This window comes from Prionailurus viverrinus, chromosome F1 (assembly GCF_022837055.1).
Source record: "Prionailurus viverrinus isolate Anna chromosome F1, UM_Priviv_1.0, whole genome shotgun sequence".
Lineage (NCBI taxonomy): Eukaryota > Metazoa > Chordata > Mammalia > Carnivora > Felidae > Prionailurus > Prionailurus viverrinus.
This window is the reverse complement of record NC_062577.1, coordinates 37,423,859-37,437,696: the sequence shown is the minus strand read 5'-3', so window position 1 is coordinate 37,437,696 and position 13,838 is coordinate 37,423,859. Positions and strand designations below refer to the sequence as shown.

Here is a 13,838-nt window from a genome sequence, read left to right as displayed (position 1 = left end):
ACCAGGTGAAGGGACATTGTTCTTTTATTCTTTTAATGTGGGATTTGGTTCCCTCCCCCGCCAAACTGTAACAGTAATATCTGCTTATTATAGAAAATTTGGAAAGGAGAGTGTGAAGCAGAGAAATACTATTTAGGATGTAATAGCACTTCTCAGAATTTGATAGGAGCCATTCATTGTCAGGCCTGATGGCATCATCAAAGAGGGTTTTTTCCAACGCTCTCGATTTACAGATGAGAGGGACGGAGGCCCAGAGAAGCCAACAGAGTTGGCCCCAATGCTACCAGGACAGAGATGGCCTGATGGACTTCCATTACTTACCCCATGTGGTCTCTTCCCATCGTGCCTGTTAACTTGGCTTGACCAACGTGAGGGGGTGACTTGGGGAGGGGGGGGCATCAGAACAGTCCCTGAAGTGGGTCCCGTACAGACACACTTGACCCGATTGTGCTTCGGAGGTCAGGGAAGGGAACGTGAGTGTACCACTGTCTTGTGCTATTCTCTGCTCACCTCCGTCTATAAAAGGTGCAGCTGATAAGGCCCCCAGCATCAGCCGGCGGCTGCTGATGTGAGAACCAGAGACCAGGCCAAGGGTAGTACGTGACGTTCCTGGGGGCTTGGATGCAGGTGACAGTAGCTGAGCATTGCAGGACGAGAGCATAGGAATCTGCTTCACTGTGGCCCGAGCTCCTTTCGAGTCAGAGCAGGTATGGCCAAGGGGGAGCCCACATTTTAGGACATTGGGTTACTGTCCTTGTGCCCAGAGCTTTGGGACCCGGCTGACTGAAGGTCAGGCGCAACAGGTGACGCCTGGCTCAGAGGTGGGAGTGGGCAATGGGGGGTTGGAGGTGGCATGGGAGCATCCAATGACCCTGTGTAAACCTAAAGATAAACTCCAGGGACTGTGAGACGGCGCTGGGTTAAGACGGACTCTAACAGGAGCCCCGGGAGATCGCGCTCACCCAGTTCAGCCCTGGGAGCGGGAGGAGGAGACATCCGGCTCTTTGCACAAATGGTGGCGGAGCTTCTGAGAGCCGGTCCTGAGTGTTGTCACCTGGGCTGTGGTTTGGGCTGCGCAAGGGGGCAGCCCCACTGGTGTTTTTATAGAGCCGCCCTGTTCCTGATGGGTAGTCTCCAAACTCTCTGATCTCCGGGGATATTTTATGAGCTGACTAATGCCCTTTAATAAATCACTGCCCTGCTTAAACCTGCCAGAGTGGACCCTGTGGCCTGCCGCCGGGAACCCTGCCCGGTGCAGCCAGAGCCTAGAATACCTCACATGTCCCAGTATCACTTTCCTCCCACTTTGTAGTTCAGTCTGATGTTACAGGAACGTCCCACGCTCCGGCCTCCGATCGCCGGGCTACGTGGGAGAGGGGCAGGAGGGGCGGGGCTGGGAGACGCCAGCCTGCACCAGGTGTTCAGGCAGAGGAGACAGCTCACAATGAAGGGCTCTGCCCCCAGAGAACCAACTGGAAAGGCCAGGAAACACTCCACAGAAATTCATGCGTCTTCCTTTTATTACAGAGGTCCTGCAGGGACACACACCCACTTCTAGGACAGGGCTCAGGAGCCTGGCCCCACTGTCACCGTTGTCACAGTCTCGATCGCCCTGGCCGGGACCCAAGGACGCAGGCTCAGGAGTAGGTCTTTCATGGCCTCCTGCTGCAGAAGCAAGAGGTAGGGGGGTTGACCAGCAGCTTCTCCTTGGCTTCCAGGATGTAGAGGGTCTGAGCGGCGAGGCAGCTGACCATGGAGTCGGGGTCTTCCCGCATGTACTTTAGGGCTGTAACACGGAGACCGCGAAGGTGCTTGGAAAAAGTAATGCCGTGGGGCTGGACACAAGGTCTGGGCCCGGCCGGTGGGCTCACCAGGACGGCCGTGCAGAGAGGGGCAGCACAGGGGGATGGGAACCGGCAGGTTTTAAAATCCGAGAATTCCCGCTGGGAGGGAGTCCACACTGCTCAGTCACAAGCAGGATGCCATGCCCGCCCCGGGCTCAGGGAGCCGACCGCTTCTTGTCCTGCATCCACAACCAACCTATTTGGCCCCCTCCGCCACCCCCTCCTGCCCAGCTTTGCTGTCCTCTTTTCCAGAGAGTACCTCTGAGTGAAGTCCTCTGACTTCAAAGGACTTCGGGCAGTACCAGGGAACCCAGCGGTGGATGAGATATGGGACTCGAGAGAAACAAGGCAGAGGAAAAGAGAAGAGCATAGGGTGGGGGGGGGGGGGTCGTGTCTCAGAGGGATGGGTGGAGAATACGTGGACCATAACTGGAGCGGTCCTGGGGGCTCCACAAGGGAGGGGCTGGAAACCCCTACATCCCCCAAGTGAGAAAATCATCATCATCCAATGATGGCCCTTTTTATCAAGAGTTGAAGGACCTGGGGTGCCTGGGTGGCTCAGTCGGTCAAGCGTCCAGCTCTTGATTTCAGTTCAGGTCATGATCGGGCCCCGAGTTAGCTTCTGCACTGACAGCGTGGAGCCTGCTTGGGATTCTCTCTCTCCCCCTCTCTCTGTCCTTCTGCCCTGCTTGCCTGTCTCTCTCTCTCAAAATAAATAAACATAAAGAAGGAGAAGGAGAAGGAGAAGGAGAAGGAGAAGGAGAAGGAGAAGGAGAAGAAGAAGAAGAAGAAATGAAAGAGTTCAAGGAACTGTCCTGGCTGATGAATGGCCTGGAGTTCAATGCAGGTGCGGGTCAGTGAGTGGACATGAAGAGGAGGACGACTCTGGCCAATGCCCCAAAGCTAAACGCCGTTAAGATGAACCTACCTCGGGGGCGCCTGGGTGGTTTCAGTTGGTTAAGCGTCTGGCTTCAGCTCAGGTCATGATCTCATGGTTTGTGGGTTCGTGAGTTCGAGCCCCACATCGGGCTCTGTGCTGACAGCTCAGAGCCTGGAGCCTGCTTTGGATTCTGTGTCTCCCTCTCTCTCTGCCCCTCCCCCTCTCAGGCTCTGTCTCCTTCTCTCTCTCAAAAATGAATGAGCATCTAAAAAAATTTTTTTTAAAGATGAGCCTACCTCTTCATTCTTTCCAGTGATACTTTTCATGAACTATCTGCCCATTCTCCCTCATTTCTGAGACTTCCCCACCAACACCCCTACCCTTAAAAGATTCAAGAAATAGCAAGTGGATTGCTACTCACCTGTATATACTTCCTCAATTTCATTGGCCTCTTCCGCATCCAGGGTTTGGATGATCTGGCCTACAGGGGCACACACAGCACCTCAGGGGCCCCACAAAGACCCACAGGACCCTGGCTGCACCTGCTCTTTTGTCTCTTCCCAAAACGCACACTTCCTTTGGTCTATATTTCCCTCCCCCTAACTGGCCTTGCCTGGACTTTTTCCGCAAGTAGAAATTACTTCCCCTTCTTCTGTCATCAGCGAACTGAGCTGGGGCAGGGGGAGGGTATCCCTCTGCACTGAAGACGCCTGTCCTCGGGGTGACACGAAGCAGTCCTCACCAGTCTCTGAGTTTTGTAACAGAGCAGCACCCACACCCTGACGTCCCGCCCCTTGGGAGCTTTGCTGGCCTGGCCTGGCCTGCCAGGACCTGGCCTGTTTCACTGGGAAAGGTCCTCAGGCTGTTTGAAGGAACTAGGACAAGGACACGGAAAGTGGTACCTGCAAATCGTACAGCTGTCTGGCGAATGGGGGCCTGCGGGCTCTTGAAGAGAGCCAAGCACTGCTTCAGAAACCAGAGGGCTCTGCTTCCCTCCTGCTTCAGCTGTAAGAACAGGAACTGCGTTAAGTAAGGAACTCATGGCCAGGTCTTCTGCCTGCCCCTCCCCCGCCCCGCCAATCTGGAGACATCTTCTCAGCGCCAAAGCCCATCACAGCATTCTAGCGGTGCCTGGATGGTTCAGAGCGTGCAACTCTTGATCTTGGGGTCATGAGTTTGAGCCTCCCGTTGGGTATAGAGATTACTTTCAAAACATAAATAAATTATATTTTAAAAAAATTCTACATCTCCGTCCCCTCCCACCCCAGCTCCTGAAGTCTTGTTTCTTCTATGAAGCCTTCCTGGATTGATACGGGGATCACTTTCCCTGTGGGAGGCGTGAAACCTGAATAGATTTACCCCAGTCTTTTGCTTGCGCATTTTTTTTTTCTCCTACTCCCAACCATAGAGGATTGAACTCAGTTGTTGCAATATTGTTTATTTACGGCTTGGCTTAAAATCTGCAATCTCACCCTCTTCCACGTTAAGCTGCAACAGAAACAATCATGTAACAGAAACCTTTCTGTTTAAACACAGCCTAGCAGGGCCACATATAATTAAGTGTTTTAAGACCTTCCCCTGCCTAGGCATGCACCTACTTCTGCCTGCATCCAGACTCTCTCCCTTGAAGGTTCTGGGGGATGGACGTGTCCTGTCTTTTGCAAAGGCCACCAACGGTAACCCCATCCCCTGTGTGTCCTTCCTAGCGACTCTTCTCCTCCCCGTTTGCACTGGAGCCCCAGTTCTTAAATGGGAGGCTCTATCCATGGTGTGTCAGACTTTTTTGGTAAAAAAACAAAAACAAAAACAAAAAAACTTTTCTTCAAATAAAAATCCTAACTGGAAACCTAATATTCCGACCCAGCAGAAGAGGGCCTGTTCTGGTCCAAGGTGGTGTGGGCGGAGCCCCACCCACTTCTCATCTTCCCCGGGTTCGAAGTTACCCTGAGAAACCCTTGGGTTCTCTGTGTGCTGGTCTCCGTCTACCCTCCTACTGATCGAGGTCTGGCTCCCATGGTCCCAATCCAACAGGCACATCCAGTCTCTATCTCCCTGGACTTGTGCTATTTGTCGCTACACTGTTAACCACTCACTGCTTCCTGAAACTATCTCCTTCCTAAGTGACCACCACCCTCCTCTCCTAGCCTGGTTTCCTTTCCTAGTCTCCTGCATGGGATCCTTGGAATTGATGCTTCCTGGGATCCCACTATTGAACCATATGCTTCTCCCTCTATGCTATTTCCCTAGATGGGTGCAGCCAGGCTCGTGGTTGCAGCTCCCATCTACAATTCAGCTGTGTGCTCAGTGTCCCCAAATCTGTATCTTTAGCACAGCTCTGTTCTCCAAGCCTCCGCGGTTCAGTGAGCACATCTACTTCCAGTGGAACAGATCTCACAAGCTCTACAAACTCAACACGTGCCAAATCAAGCGACTCTCATCTTTGCCTCCACACCTGCTCTTCCCTCTGTATTCCTGACCTCAGTCCATGACACCAGCATCTGCTCGAGTCAGAAACCCAAGAGGTGACCTTTACCTTCACACACTCCACATCAGATAGCTCTCCAGCACCGGCCACTCACTCCATGTCTTTGTCTTCATGACCTCATCTTCTCTCCCTGGACCCTCTCAACTACAGACCCCAATCCTGTCCCTTGTGAACTTATCCTCCAATCTGCAACCAGGTGGTCTGTCTAAAACACGCAGCTATCTAACCATGTTATCCCCTTGCTTAGAGCAGTTCAGTGGCTCCCCATTGCCTACAGCATCAAATCCTGTTCCTTATTGTGCCCAAACCCCCACTACACGGTACAGCCCCGACTCCTGCTTCCTGCTTCCCATCCCAAGCCTGCACACTGCCAGTTCATGAGCTAAATCCAGCTTGCAGATTTTTTCTGTCTTTTGCTCCACACAGTGTTTCAAACATTGTAAATTATTTGCCAATAAAATGTAGTAAATATCACCTAAAGTCAGGATTTTCTGCTTGTCTTAAGAAAGTGGAAAATCTAGCAACACTCAACTCACTCTATGTCATAGAATCAATTAGTTGGTTCTCAACCCTCTCAAATGGGGACTGTACTGTCCCCAGGGGAATTCAGAACTTGGGGGGGGGGGGTGTTTTTGGTTGTCAAAATGATGAAAGGGGGTACACTAATTTCCAATTCCCCACTGCATATTTGTATCAAAGATCTGTTTCTAATTATCTGTGCCTAAAACCCAACCCTGTCTTTTATATAAACGCAATATTTTTTTCACAGTTCAGATACACATCGGATTTCCCAGGGATGCACCTACAATATGAAGCAAAGAAAGACTATACTTCATTGCATGTAGATCTTCACCAAACATTGTCCCTCTCTTTGAAAGTCATGTCACCAACGACAGCACTTCTTATGGCATTTGAGTCCCCAGCACAACAGTCCGGTACCATTCTGCATTTGTAATAGGTCAAGTCACAGAGGTTCCACACGGAGGGACAAGGAGGCAACTCTTCATCGTGTCTTCCGGGGGAGTGAGGCCCAGACACTTACATATACTATTTATGTTCCATTCCATTGCTCGACCTTATGTTATATCCTATCATGTCATGTAGTCACATCATTTATGTTATATTGTGTTCCATATGTACACATTATTTCATTTAAAATTACTTTCTCCATTGGAGTTAGGGCGTTATATTGATTTTGGAAATCCATATAGGTAGACGGTATCACCTATGAACTTCGTTTTAGGATAGCAAGGGAGGCGTTACTGAGTACGTACTAGAACAAGGCTGTGCGGTGTCTGACCATTCTACAAGGCACTGCCTTTGCTGGACCCCAGGACCTCCGATTCTCCTCCAGGCCCACCCAGTCGGCTTCCCTCATTAATGTTCCCTGCACAGCCTTGTAGGCCTTTGAGTTTTCTGCCCCTGCTCTCATTATTCCAAGTCCCTGATAGCCGCCTCACAGACCAGTCTCCTCTAACCTTATTTCCCAGGATCAAATTATATAAGGTGACATATGCAAACTCCCTGGAACAGAGTGAGTGCTTTGCTCCACATCCCTGTGTATGGCAGCACTTTGGCCCGCACTACTGATTGCTTCTCTTTGCCTAAGTGAGATCCTGCTTTCCATTTCCCCCTCTTCCCAGATGACACCTCCTCCAGGAAGCCTTCAACTCCCAGACTGGGCCGGGCACCCCTCCTTTGTACTATGAAGTACCTTCCTCTCTTTTAGCCCTCACCACTGAAATCGTCCAGTGGTGTGCCTAGCTCCCCAACTTCGATAAGGAGCAATGGGAGGAGGGCGGGAACCAGGTTTAGGTGCTGGGCTCAACTAGATGCTCCGTGGGCATCTCGTTGTTGAACTACAGCTGCTGCAAATCCCAGACGCCTCAGGGAACAGCGCAGACTCGCTGGCCACCCCGCAGCCGCAGAAGGGTGAGTAAGCTGCCGCCTTACCAGGGCTCTGAGGATAGTCCACACGTCTTTCTCTGCAAATACCGCTTTGAGTCTCGACCAGCCCAGTATGGTGGCCGTGTGGCAGAGGGCAGGCCGGCAGATCTGGAGGGACAGGAAGGTGCCGCGTGAGGAGTTACGGGGGTGGGGCTGGGAGGGGACACGGAGGGACACAAAGAGGGGAGACAAACAGCAGTGAGCCCAGCCTTGGAGGGATGGAAGTCTCCAGTGAACCCAGAGGGACCCAGGGGTGAGGAGGAAGGCCGGGTCTTCTAGAAAGTTTGGCTTTGCTTACACCTGTTTCCCACTAACGAGCAGGTCAAAACATGTGATTGCAATGATTCTCCCAGTTGCTATGGTGCTGCCCCGAGAGCCGGCACAATGAACCTATCCACCTCCTAGCCTCATGCACCCACCACACAGCTTCCCACCCCCCCCAAAAGTAGTCTCTCTGAAACAGATCTCCCCAAGTCTTGATCCCTCCACTGGCGTGGTCGCTCCTGTGAATCAGGGTGGGTGCTGTCAGAACTGGGTTCCCTGGGAGGGGCTCCACCCCACAAAGGTAATATCCCAACATCATCGCTGGTTCCAGCAGCTTCCTCACATGTGCCCATCAGGGGCCTCGCCCTGGCAAAGTAGCCCCATCTGGAAACTCAGCATCCTGTTACCAACCGCATCGGCCACTTTGCAGCTTTCCCCAGCGGCAGCCCACAGCCCTGGCCCCCCAGAACACGGGCCAGTTCCGGGCTCGCTCTGTCCCGCCCACCATGCTACCTCACGGGAGCCTCTCTGCTCAGGGAAGCCCCTCTCAGTTCAGCGCGAAGGAGTGTGCGGGGAACAGCGTGGAGGGAAGGCCGCTGACGCCAAGGGCAGAGAACCAGGGGGAGGCCCTGTGCCTGACGGTAGGATTTTCCTCCCTGGAGCCTTTACACCCACTTCACATCCCACTGTGTGCTGCGGGCCAGCTGGAGAGAGCCAGGAGCTGGAGAAAACCCCGGCGCAAGCATCTGGTCACATCGGGCCTCTCACTGCAACTCTCCAAGGTCAGAGACAAAGCAACTCCTTCAGCAGCACCTTCCAATCTTGCTACAGCCCCTTCCTTAGCATCTAACACCTGTTAGCATTTACCTCCTGTGACAACTGGGGATGGAAGACCAGGCTCCGTGGCCTGGCCCTCTCACCTGAGCCACGTTGACATTCGCATCCTCCAGGTGGAGCACAAGGAGGACTATCAAGTTGAGGACCTGGTGCTTCAAGGGGAAGACAAGCACTGTCCTCTTGACCTTAGCCAAGAGAGCCCCGTAGATCTCAAAGGCCATCAAGCGCAGATACTCTGACTCCTGGGTGAGAAGACACACACGTTCACCCACCTCTGTTCACCCACCACCTCTGTTCACCCAGGAGGGACAGGTGGCCCCCGAGCTCGCCCCTCCCACCACATGCCCCTATGCACCCTCCTGTCTCCCCAGGGATCTGCTTTGAATGTGCAGCATCCTGATCCTCCCCTGTCACTGCCGTCTGCTCTCGCTGCCGTTCACCCCTTTTACAGCCATTACCCAAGAGGACGTACACGATCAGACCATTACAGAATGGCCTCGCAGAAAGGCCAGAAGGGCCTTTCAAGATAATTCTGCCCAACTCCCTTGGACGCCCAGAGTCGGGAAATGGCCCCCCAAAGGGCTTCACCTCCTCAAAGAGGGGCCCCAGCCTGAAGGTGAGCTGAGTAAGGAATGAGGAGGAATGCTTCCAGGTGAGGTGCTCGACGAGACACTTGAGCACCGTGAAAGTCTCCATCACAATGTCATCGTCCAGCGAGTAGCAGCAGGCCAGCACGTAGGGCTCCAGGATGCGGAACTGTTGCACCTGCCGAGGGAGAGCTGCTCAGGAAACGAGGAGTCAGAACAATTCCTGCTACATCAAGGGACTCGCATTTCCACTCAGGCTGACCCACAAGAGCCAGTGCTGACACGCTCTGGGACTGGGACCGGGCCGGTAAAGGGGCGGCAGTCCTTTGTCCTCATGGAAAAAGGGGAGAAGGCAGAGGAGACCCTTCTTCCCACTAGGCCCATAAGCACCCATCTCCATGGCCTTTATCATCCCTGGTGATGACATCTCCAGGACACCAGGATGGTCTGGGATCTTGGAATTGGCTTGGTCTCTACCCAGAAACGACCCATGGAAAACCCTTCTCTTTCCTTTCCTGGGAGAGAGAAAGCACGAATGGCTCAGGTCCTTGACCCCTGTATTCAGTGGCCTGGCTTCATGAGGGTTCTCTCTGTCTGACCCTGAGAGTTTGGTCCACCCTCGATGTAATGACACACCGGACCTCTGGACCTCTCTATTGCTTCCCCGGGTGCCATCTCTTGAGAGCATGCCCTTGGCCTCTGCCTCATCTCACCATGTTCCCGTGCTTTGCGAAGGTCTCCACCACCCGCAGCAATAGCTTTACTATGGCCGGCTCCTCACACTGGAACCAGTTTGCCAGGATGTGCACAGTGACTTCATCCACGGTGGCTGCCACATCTGGGCACCGAAGCAGCTGCAAAAGGAAACCAAGAAAGACTGGAATGGTGGTCAAGGAGAACAAAAATCTCCAGTGATTTTTTTGAATCTGGGTTCCTATTATTCATAAAGAAATGTTCTTAAGGATTTGGAAAGACAGGTAAAGAAGCCAAAGCTTAGTTGAAAGGTAACGTCGCACTCCATGTGAGAAGGCATTCACCCATTCTGCAGGTTTTCCCTTAGGCCTCTTTGATGAGGGGAGCTGTTGGGGATAAAGTAAGAAGTGTACCCGTGTGTGTGTGTGTGTGTGTGTGTGTGTGTGTGTGTGCATGCTCATGTGTGTGTGATTATTTGAGCACGGAGAAAAATATGGAAGGATACATATTTGGTTGCTTGCATATGAAATACTCAGGAAACGAAGAGGCGGCATGTAAAACTGATATAGCAGAAGGAAGGAGGCAAGATGGGAAAGAACAGGGGCACCTCGGTGGCTCAGTCGGTTAAGCATCCGCCCTTGGCTCAGATCATGATCTCGTGGTTTGTGAGTTCAAGCCCTGCGTCAGGCTCTGTGCTGAGAGCTTAGAACCTGGAGCCTGCTTCGGATTCTGTGTCTCTCTCTCTCTCTGCCCCTCCCCTGCTCATGCTCTGTGTCCCTCTGTCTCTCAATAATGAATAAACATTTAAAAATTGGGAAAGAACAAAAAGGCTACAATAAAAAAATAGCATGCATGACTTCCTTTGTATATTTATGTAAAATTATATGGGTCTATACGTTATTCGAAATAGAATTTTCAAAGACAAAAGCCAATCAGATACATTTAAACGAGAGGAACTTGCTTTTGTGTGTATGCACGCATGCACAAATGTATGTGTATCTATGTTCACAGCGTGATCCTACTGGCAAAAAAAGTTGTCATGGACAGCGCAGTCTTTGGCCGGCTGCCAGGCAGACCCACCTAATTTACTTACTACCTGAGCAAGTTTCTTAAATTCTCTGAGTTTCAGTTTCATCCTCTACAAAATAGAGATAATAACACCTTTTTCACAGACTTACAATGAAATCAAAATAACTGAGGTCTCCCCTGTTCCCTAAGTACCCTGAAGACAAGTACACAGCCCTGTCTGTTTTCAATGTTTCTACTTAACGATCCTCCCAGGGAAATGGCCGAGGGTAACAAAACAAACAAGGGCGTTGCAAAAGGCTGTGAAATATTAGAAAGCTTTCACAGCTGTGGTCTCTTGTTTATAGACTTTGATCAGCTTTTTTAGCCGGTACATCAAATCCTGTTGGTTCTCCACCTTTTTTTTTTTTTTTTTTTTTTTTTTTTTAGTTTATTTATTTAGAGAAAGACACAGCGGGAGTGGGGGAGGGGCAGAGATCCAGGGAGACAGGATCCCAAGCAGGCTCCCTGCTGTCAGCATAGAGCCTGATGCAGGGCTCGAACTCACGAAACCGTGAGATCATGACCTGAGCCAAAACCAAGAGTCGGATTCTTAACCGACTGAGCGCCACCAGGTGCCCCGGTTCCCCACTTTAAAACTGGGTCTCTGTTTAAATGCCCAAGAGTGAGTTTCACCTAGCTCCTTACTCAGGAGCAGTTGGGAGCCTTCTCCCCAGCCTACTGACGCCTCCCTCCCCTCTTCTCAGCCCGAAATTCCAGTAAGGGTGGCAGGTGAATAAATGCCATTCACGTGTCCCCTTGTTTAGTTGGGTGTTATATATTTGGGGGAACTTCTCGAGTGGTTCTCAACACTGTATTTCTAGAATAGAGCTTTAAATTCGGGAACTTCTAAAATAAACCAATGCCTGGACTTCATCCCAGAGCAATTCAAACAGAATATCAAGGCAGGGAGTAAGACGAGGGAGTGGAGTTGTGGTTTGGCATTAGCCTTTTTAAAGCTCTCCAGAGGATTCTAACATGCAGCCGGAGGTCAGAACGACTGCTCTTCAGAGAGTGCTGTCCACCTTCCGGTGTCCCACCCAGGCTTGCACCTCGTACTGTTCCTCAAAGCTGGGGCCAAGGACCACCTGTACTGCATCAACCCCGGGAGTGTTGACAGAAAACTAAGACTTCCAGGCCTTACTCCAGAGCCACTGAACCCAGGTCTCTGGGGATGCGGCCCAGGAATCTGCATTTAAACAGCTTCCCTAGTGACATGAGGTCCACTAATGTTGGACACCCACTGAGCTAAGGCATTCTCTTCCGTGCAGAGTTCTGCACCTTGCATGCACATCCCCACATCCCTAGCAAGAGTTCTGCCAACATGACATACATCCTTGAATGCATATATCAGCACTCCTGCCACTGTGCACATATCAGCTCATGGCAGTGGGCACCTTCCAGCAGGACAATGTCCCCCAACCTAAGTAAGGACACATTATGACACACTAGGAGAACATCTGCTTATATTCCAGTATTAGCACTGTAGTATCTTCAGTTATGTTGAAATGTAATCCTGCTCCTGTAAAAAAAAAAAAAGTCAGGTGGCTTGAATTTTAAAAGGAGCCTATTTAAAAATATTGTGAGCCAGAAATCCCAAAACCTTCCCCAAACACTGCTGGCGGAAGTGTGATTTGGCCCAACTTTACTGGAAAGTAATTTGGCATTCATGCCAAAATCATAGAAGACATTCGTATTTTCTGAGCCAACACTTGTACTTATATTCAATATTTAAAGAAGTAATCTAGAATATGGGCAGAATCTTTTGCACAGAGATGTCCATTACAGTAATACTTATAATAGTATAAAATTAGAAACAACATGCCCAATAAATTATAGAACAGCTTTGTGATGAAATATTACATCACCATTAAATTCTGGTTTGAGGAATGCCTGGGTGGCTCAGTCGGTTAAGCGTCCGGGTCTTGATCTTGACTCAGGTCATGACCTTGGGGTCGGTGAGATGGAGCCCTGAATCAGGATTCTCTCTCTCCCTCTCTCTCTGCCCCTCCCCTGCTCACATGCATGCACATTCTCTCTCTCTCTCAAAAATAAAATAAAATTTGTTTGAAGATGCTTGAAGAGAGCAGGATACAGAATATTAATAGGAAATGATGTCAACCCTGATAAAGAAACACACACATGGGAACACACACACATGCCCCCCTCCATTCAGGCCAAAACCTGAAAGTGCTTTCCCCTGGGTATTGTGATTAGTAAGGGCTTTATAATTTTTTGACTTAGTTTTCATATTTTCTAAATTTTCTACACCTTTTTGCTATCAAATGGCTGGAACATACTGACTCAATCAGCGGTGCTTAGCAAAAATTAGGCTTTTTTCTTAATGTTTATGTTTTTTTTTCATTTTTAAATGTTTATTTATTATTTTGAGAGACACAAAGAGGCAGAGCTCAAGCAGGGGAGGGGCAGAGTGAGAGGGAGACACAGAATCTGAAGCAGGCTCCAGGCTCCGAGCTGTCAGCACAGAGCCCGACACAGGGCTCAAACTCACAAACCGTGAGATCATGACCTGAGTCGAAGTCGGATGCTTAGCCGACTGAGCCACCCAGGCGCCCCTTTATTTATTTTTGAGGGATGGGGGCAGAGAGAGCAATAATCCCAAGCAGGCTCCGCACTGTCAGCATAGAGCCCGACACGGGGCTCAAGCCCACGAACTGTGAGATCAAGACCTGAACTGAAACCAACAGTCGGACGCTTAACGGATTGAGCCACCCTGGCACCCCACAAAATTTTAGAAGACTGATGAGAGCTGAGGTGGCTGAAGGAAAGAGCTATGTTTTCCCATGAAGTTGGGACAGAGTTGAGTTGCCTTAAGATTCAAGGAGGAATCACACCACATACATTCAAAGCCTGTGACTCAAGGTAACCTCACCGTCGTTAACAATGTCCCTCAACCCTTCTGTGAGGCGGGGAGCCACAGGAAATTAGGCCTCCTCCTCCTCCACTGGCCATCCCTGGAGGTGTCCCCTGGGACACCTCTGCTTTCCAGAGGAACTACCCTCACCTGCCCGCCTCCCACCAAGAACTGCTCACTTCAGTCAAGAACATGAAGGCCGTTAAGCGATTTTTGTGGTCTCGTTCTTGGAGAATCCTGATGAGGAAGCTGAAGATGGGGCGGTTGTGCCAACAGTTCTTGATGACCATGGCCCTGCCGAGGAGAGCGGAATTCTCAGGATCGGGCCTGGGTCCCAAGAGAGAGCCAACAGGATGGCACA

At 50.9% G+C, this 13,838-nt stretch overlaps 1 protein-coding gene across 1 annotated transcript in view; it reads right to left on the bottom strand.

Annotated features, from left to right (window-relative positions):
• Positions 1-1,196: 1,196 nt before the first annotated feature.
• The window catches only part of LOC125155058 (maestro heat-like repeat-containing protein family member 7), a 30,290-nt gene continuing 17,648 nt past the window's right edge, over positions 1,197-13,838 (bottom strand). The window contains exons 15-22 of the mRNA XM_047839859.1: positions 13,657-13,771; positions 9,558-9,698; positions 8,846-9,022; positions 8,341-8,499; positions 7,163-7,264; positions 3,627-3,729; positions 3,146-3,205; positions 1,197-1,786 (exon numbers count right to left, since the gene is read on the bottom strand). Coding sequence (XP_047695815.1) covers positions 1,653-1,786; positions 3,146-3,205; positions 3,627-3,729; positions 7,163-7,264; positions 8,341-8,499; positions 8,846-9,022; positions 9,558-9,698; positions 13,657-13,771 — 991 coding nt within the window. The 3' untranslated portion in view covers positions 1,197-1,652. The remainder of the gene's footprint in view (positions 1,787-3,145; positions 3,206-3,626; positions 3,730-7,162; positions 7,265-8,340; positions 8,500-8,845; positions 9,023-9,557; positions 9,699-13,656; positions 13,772-13,838) is intronic.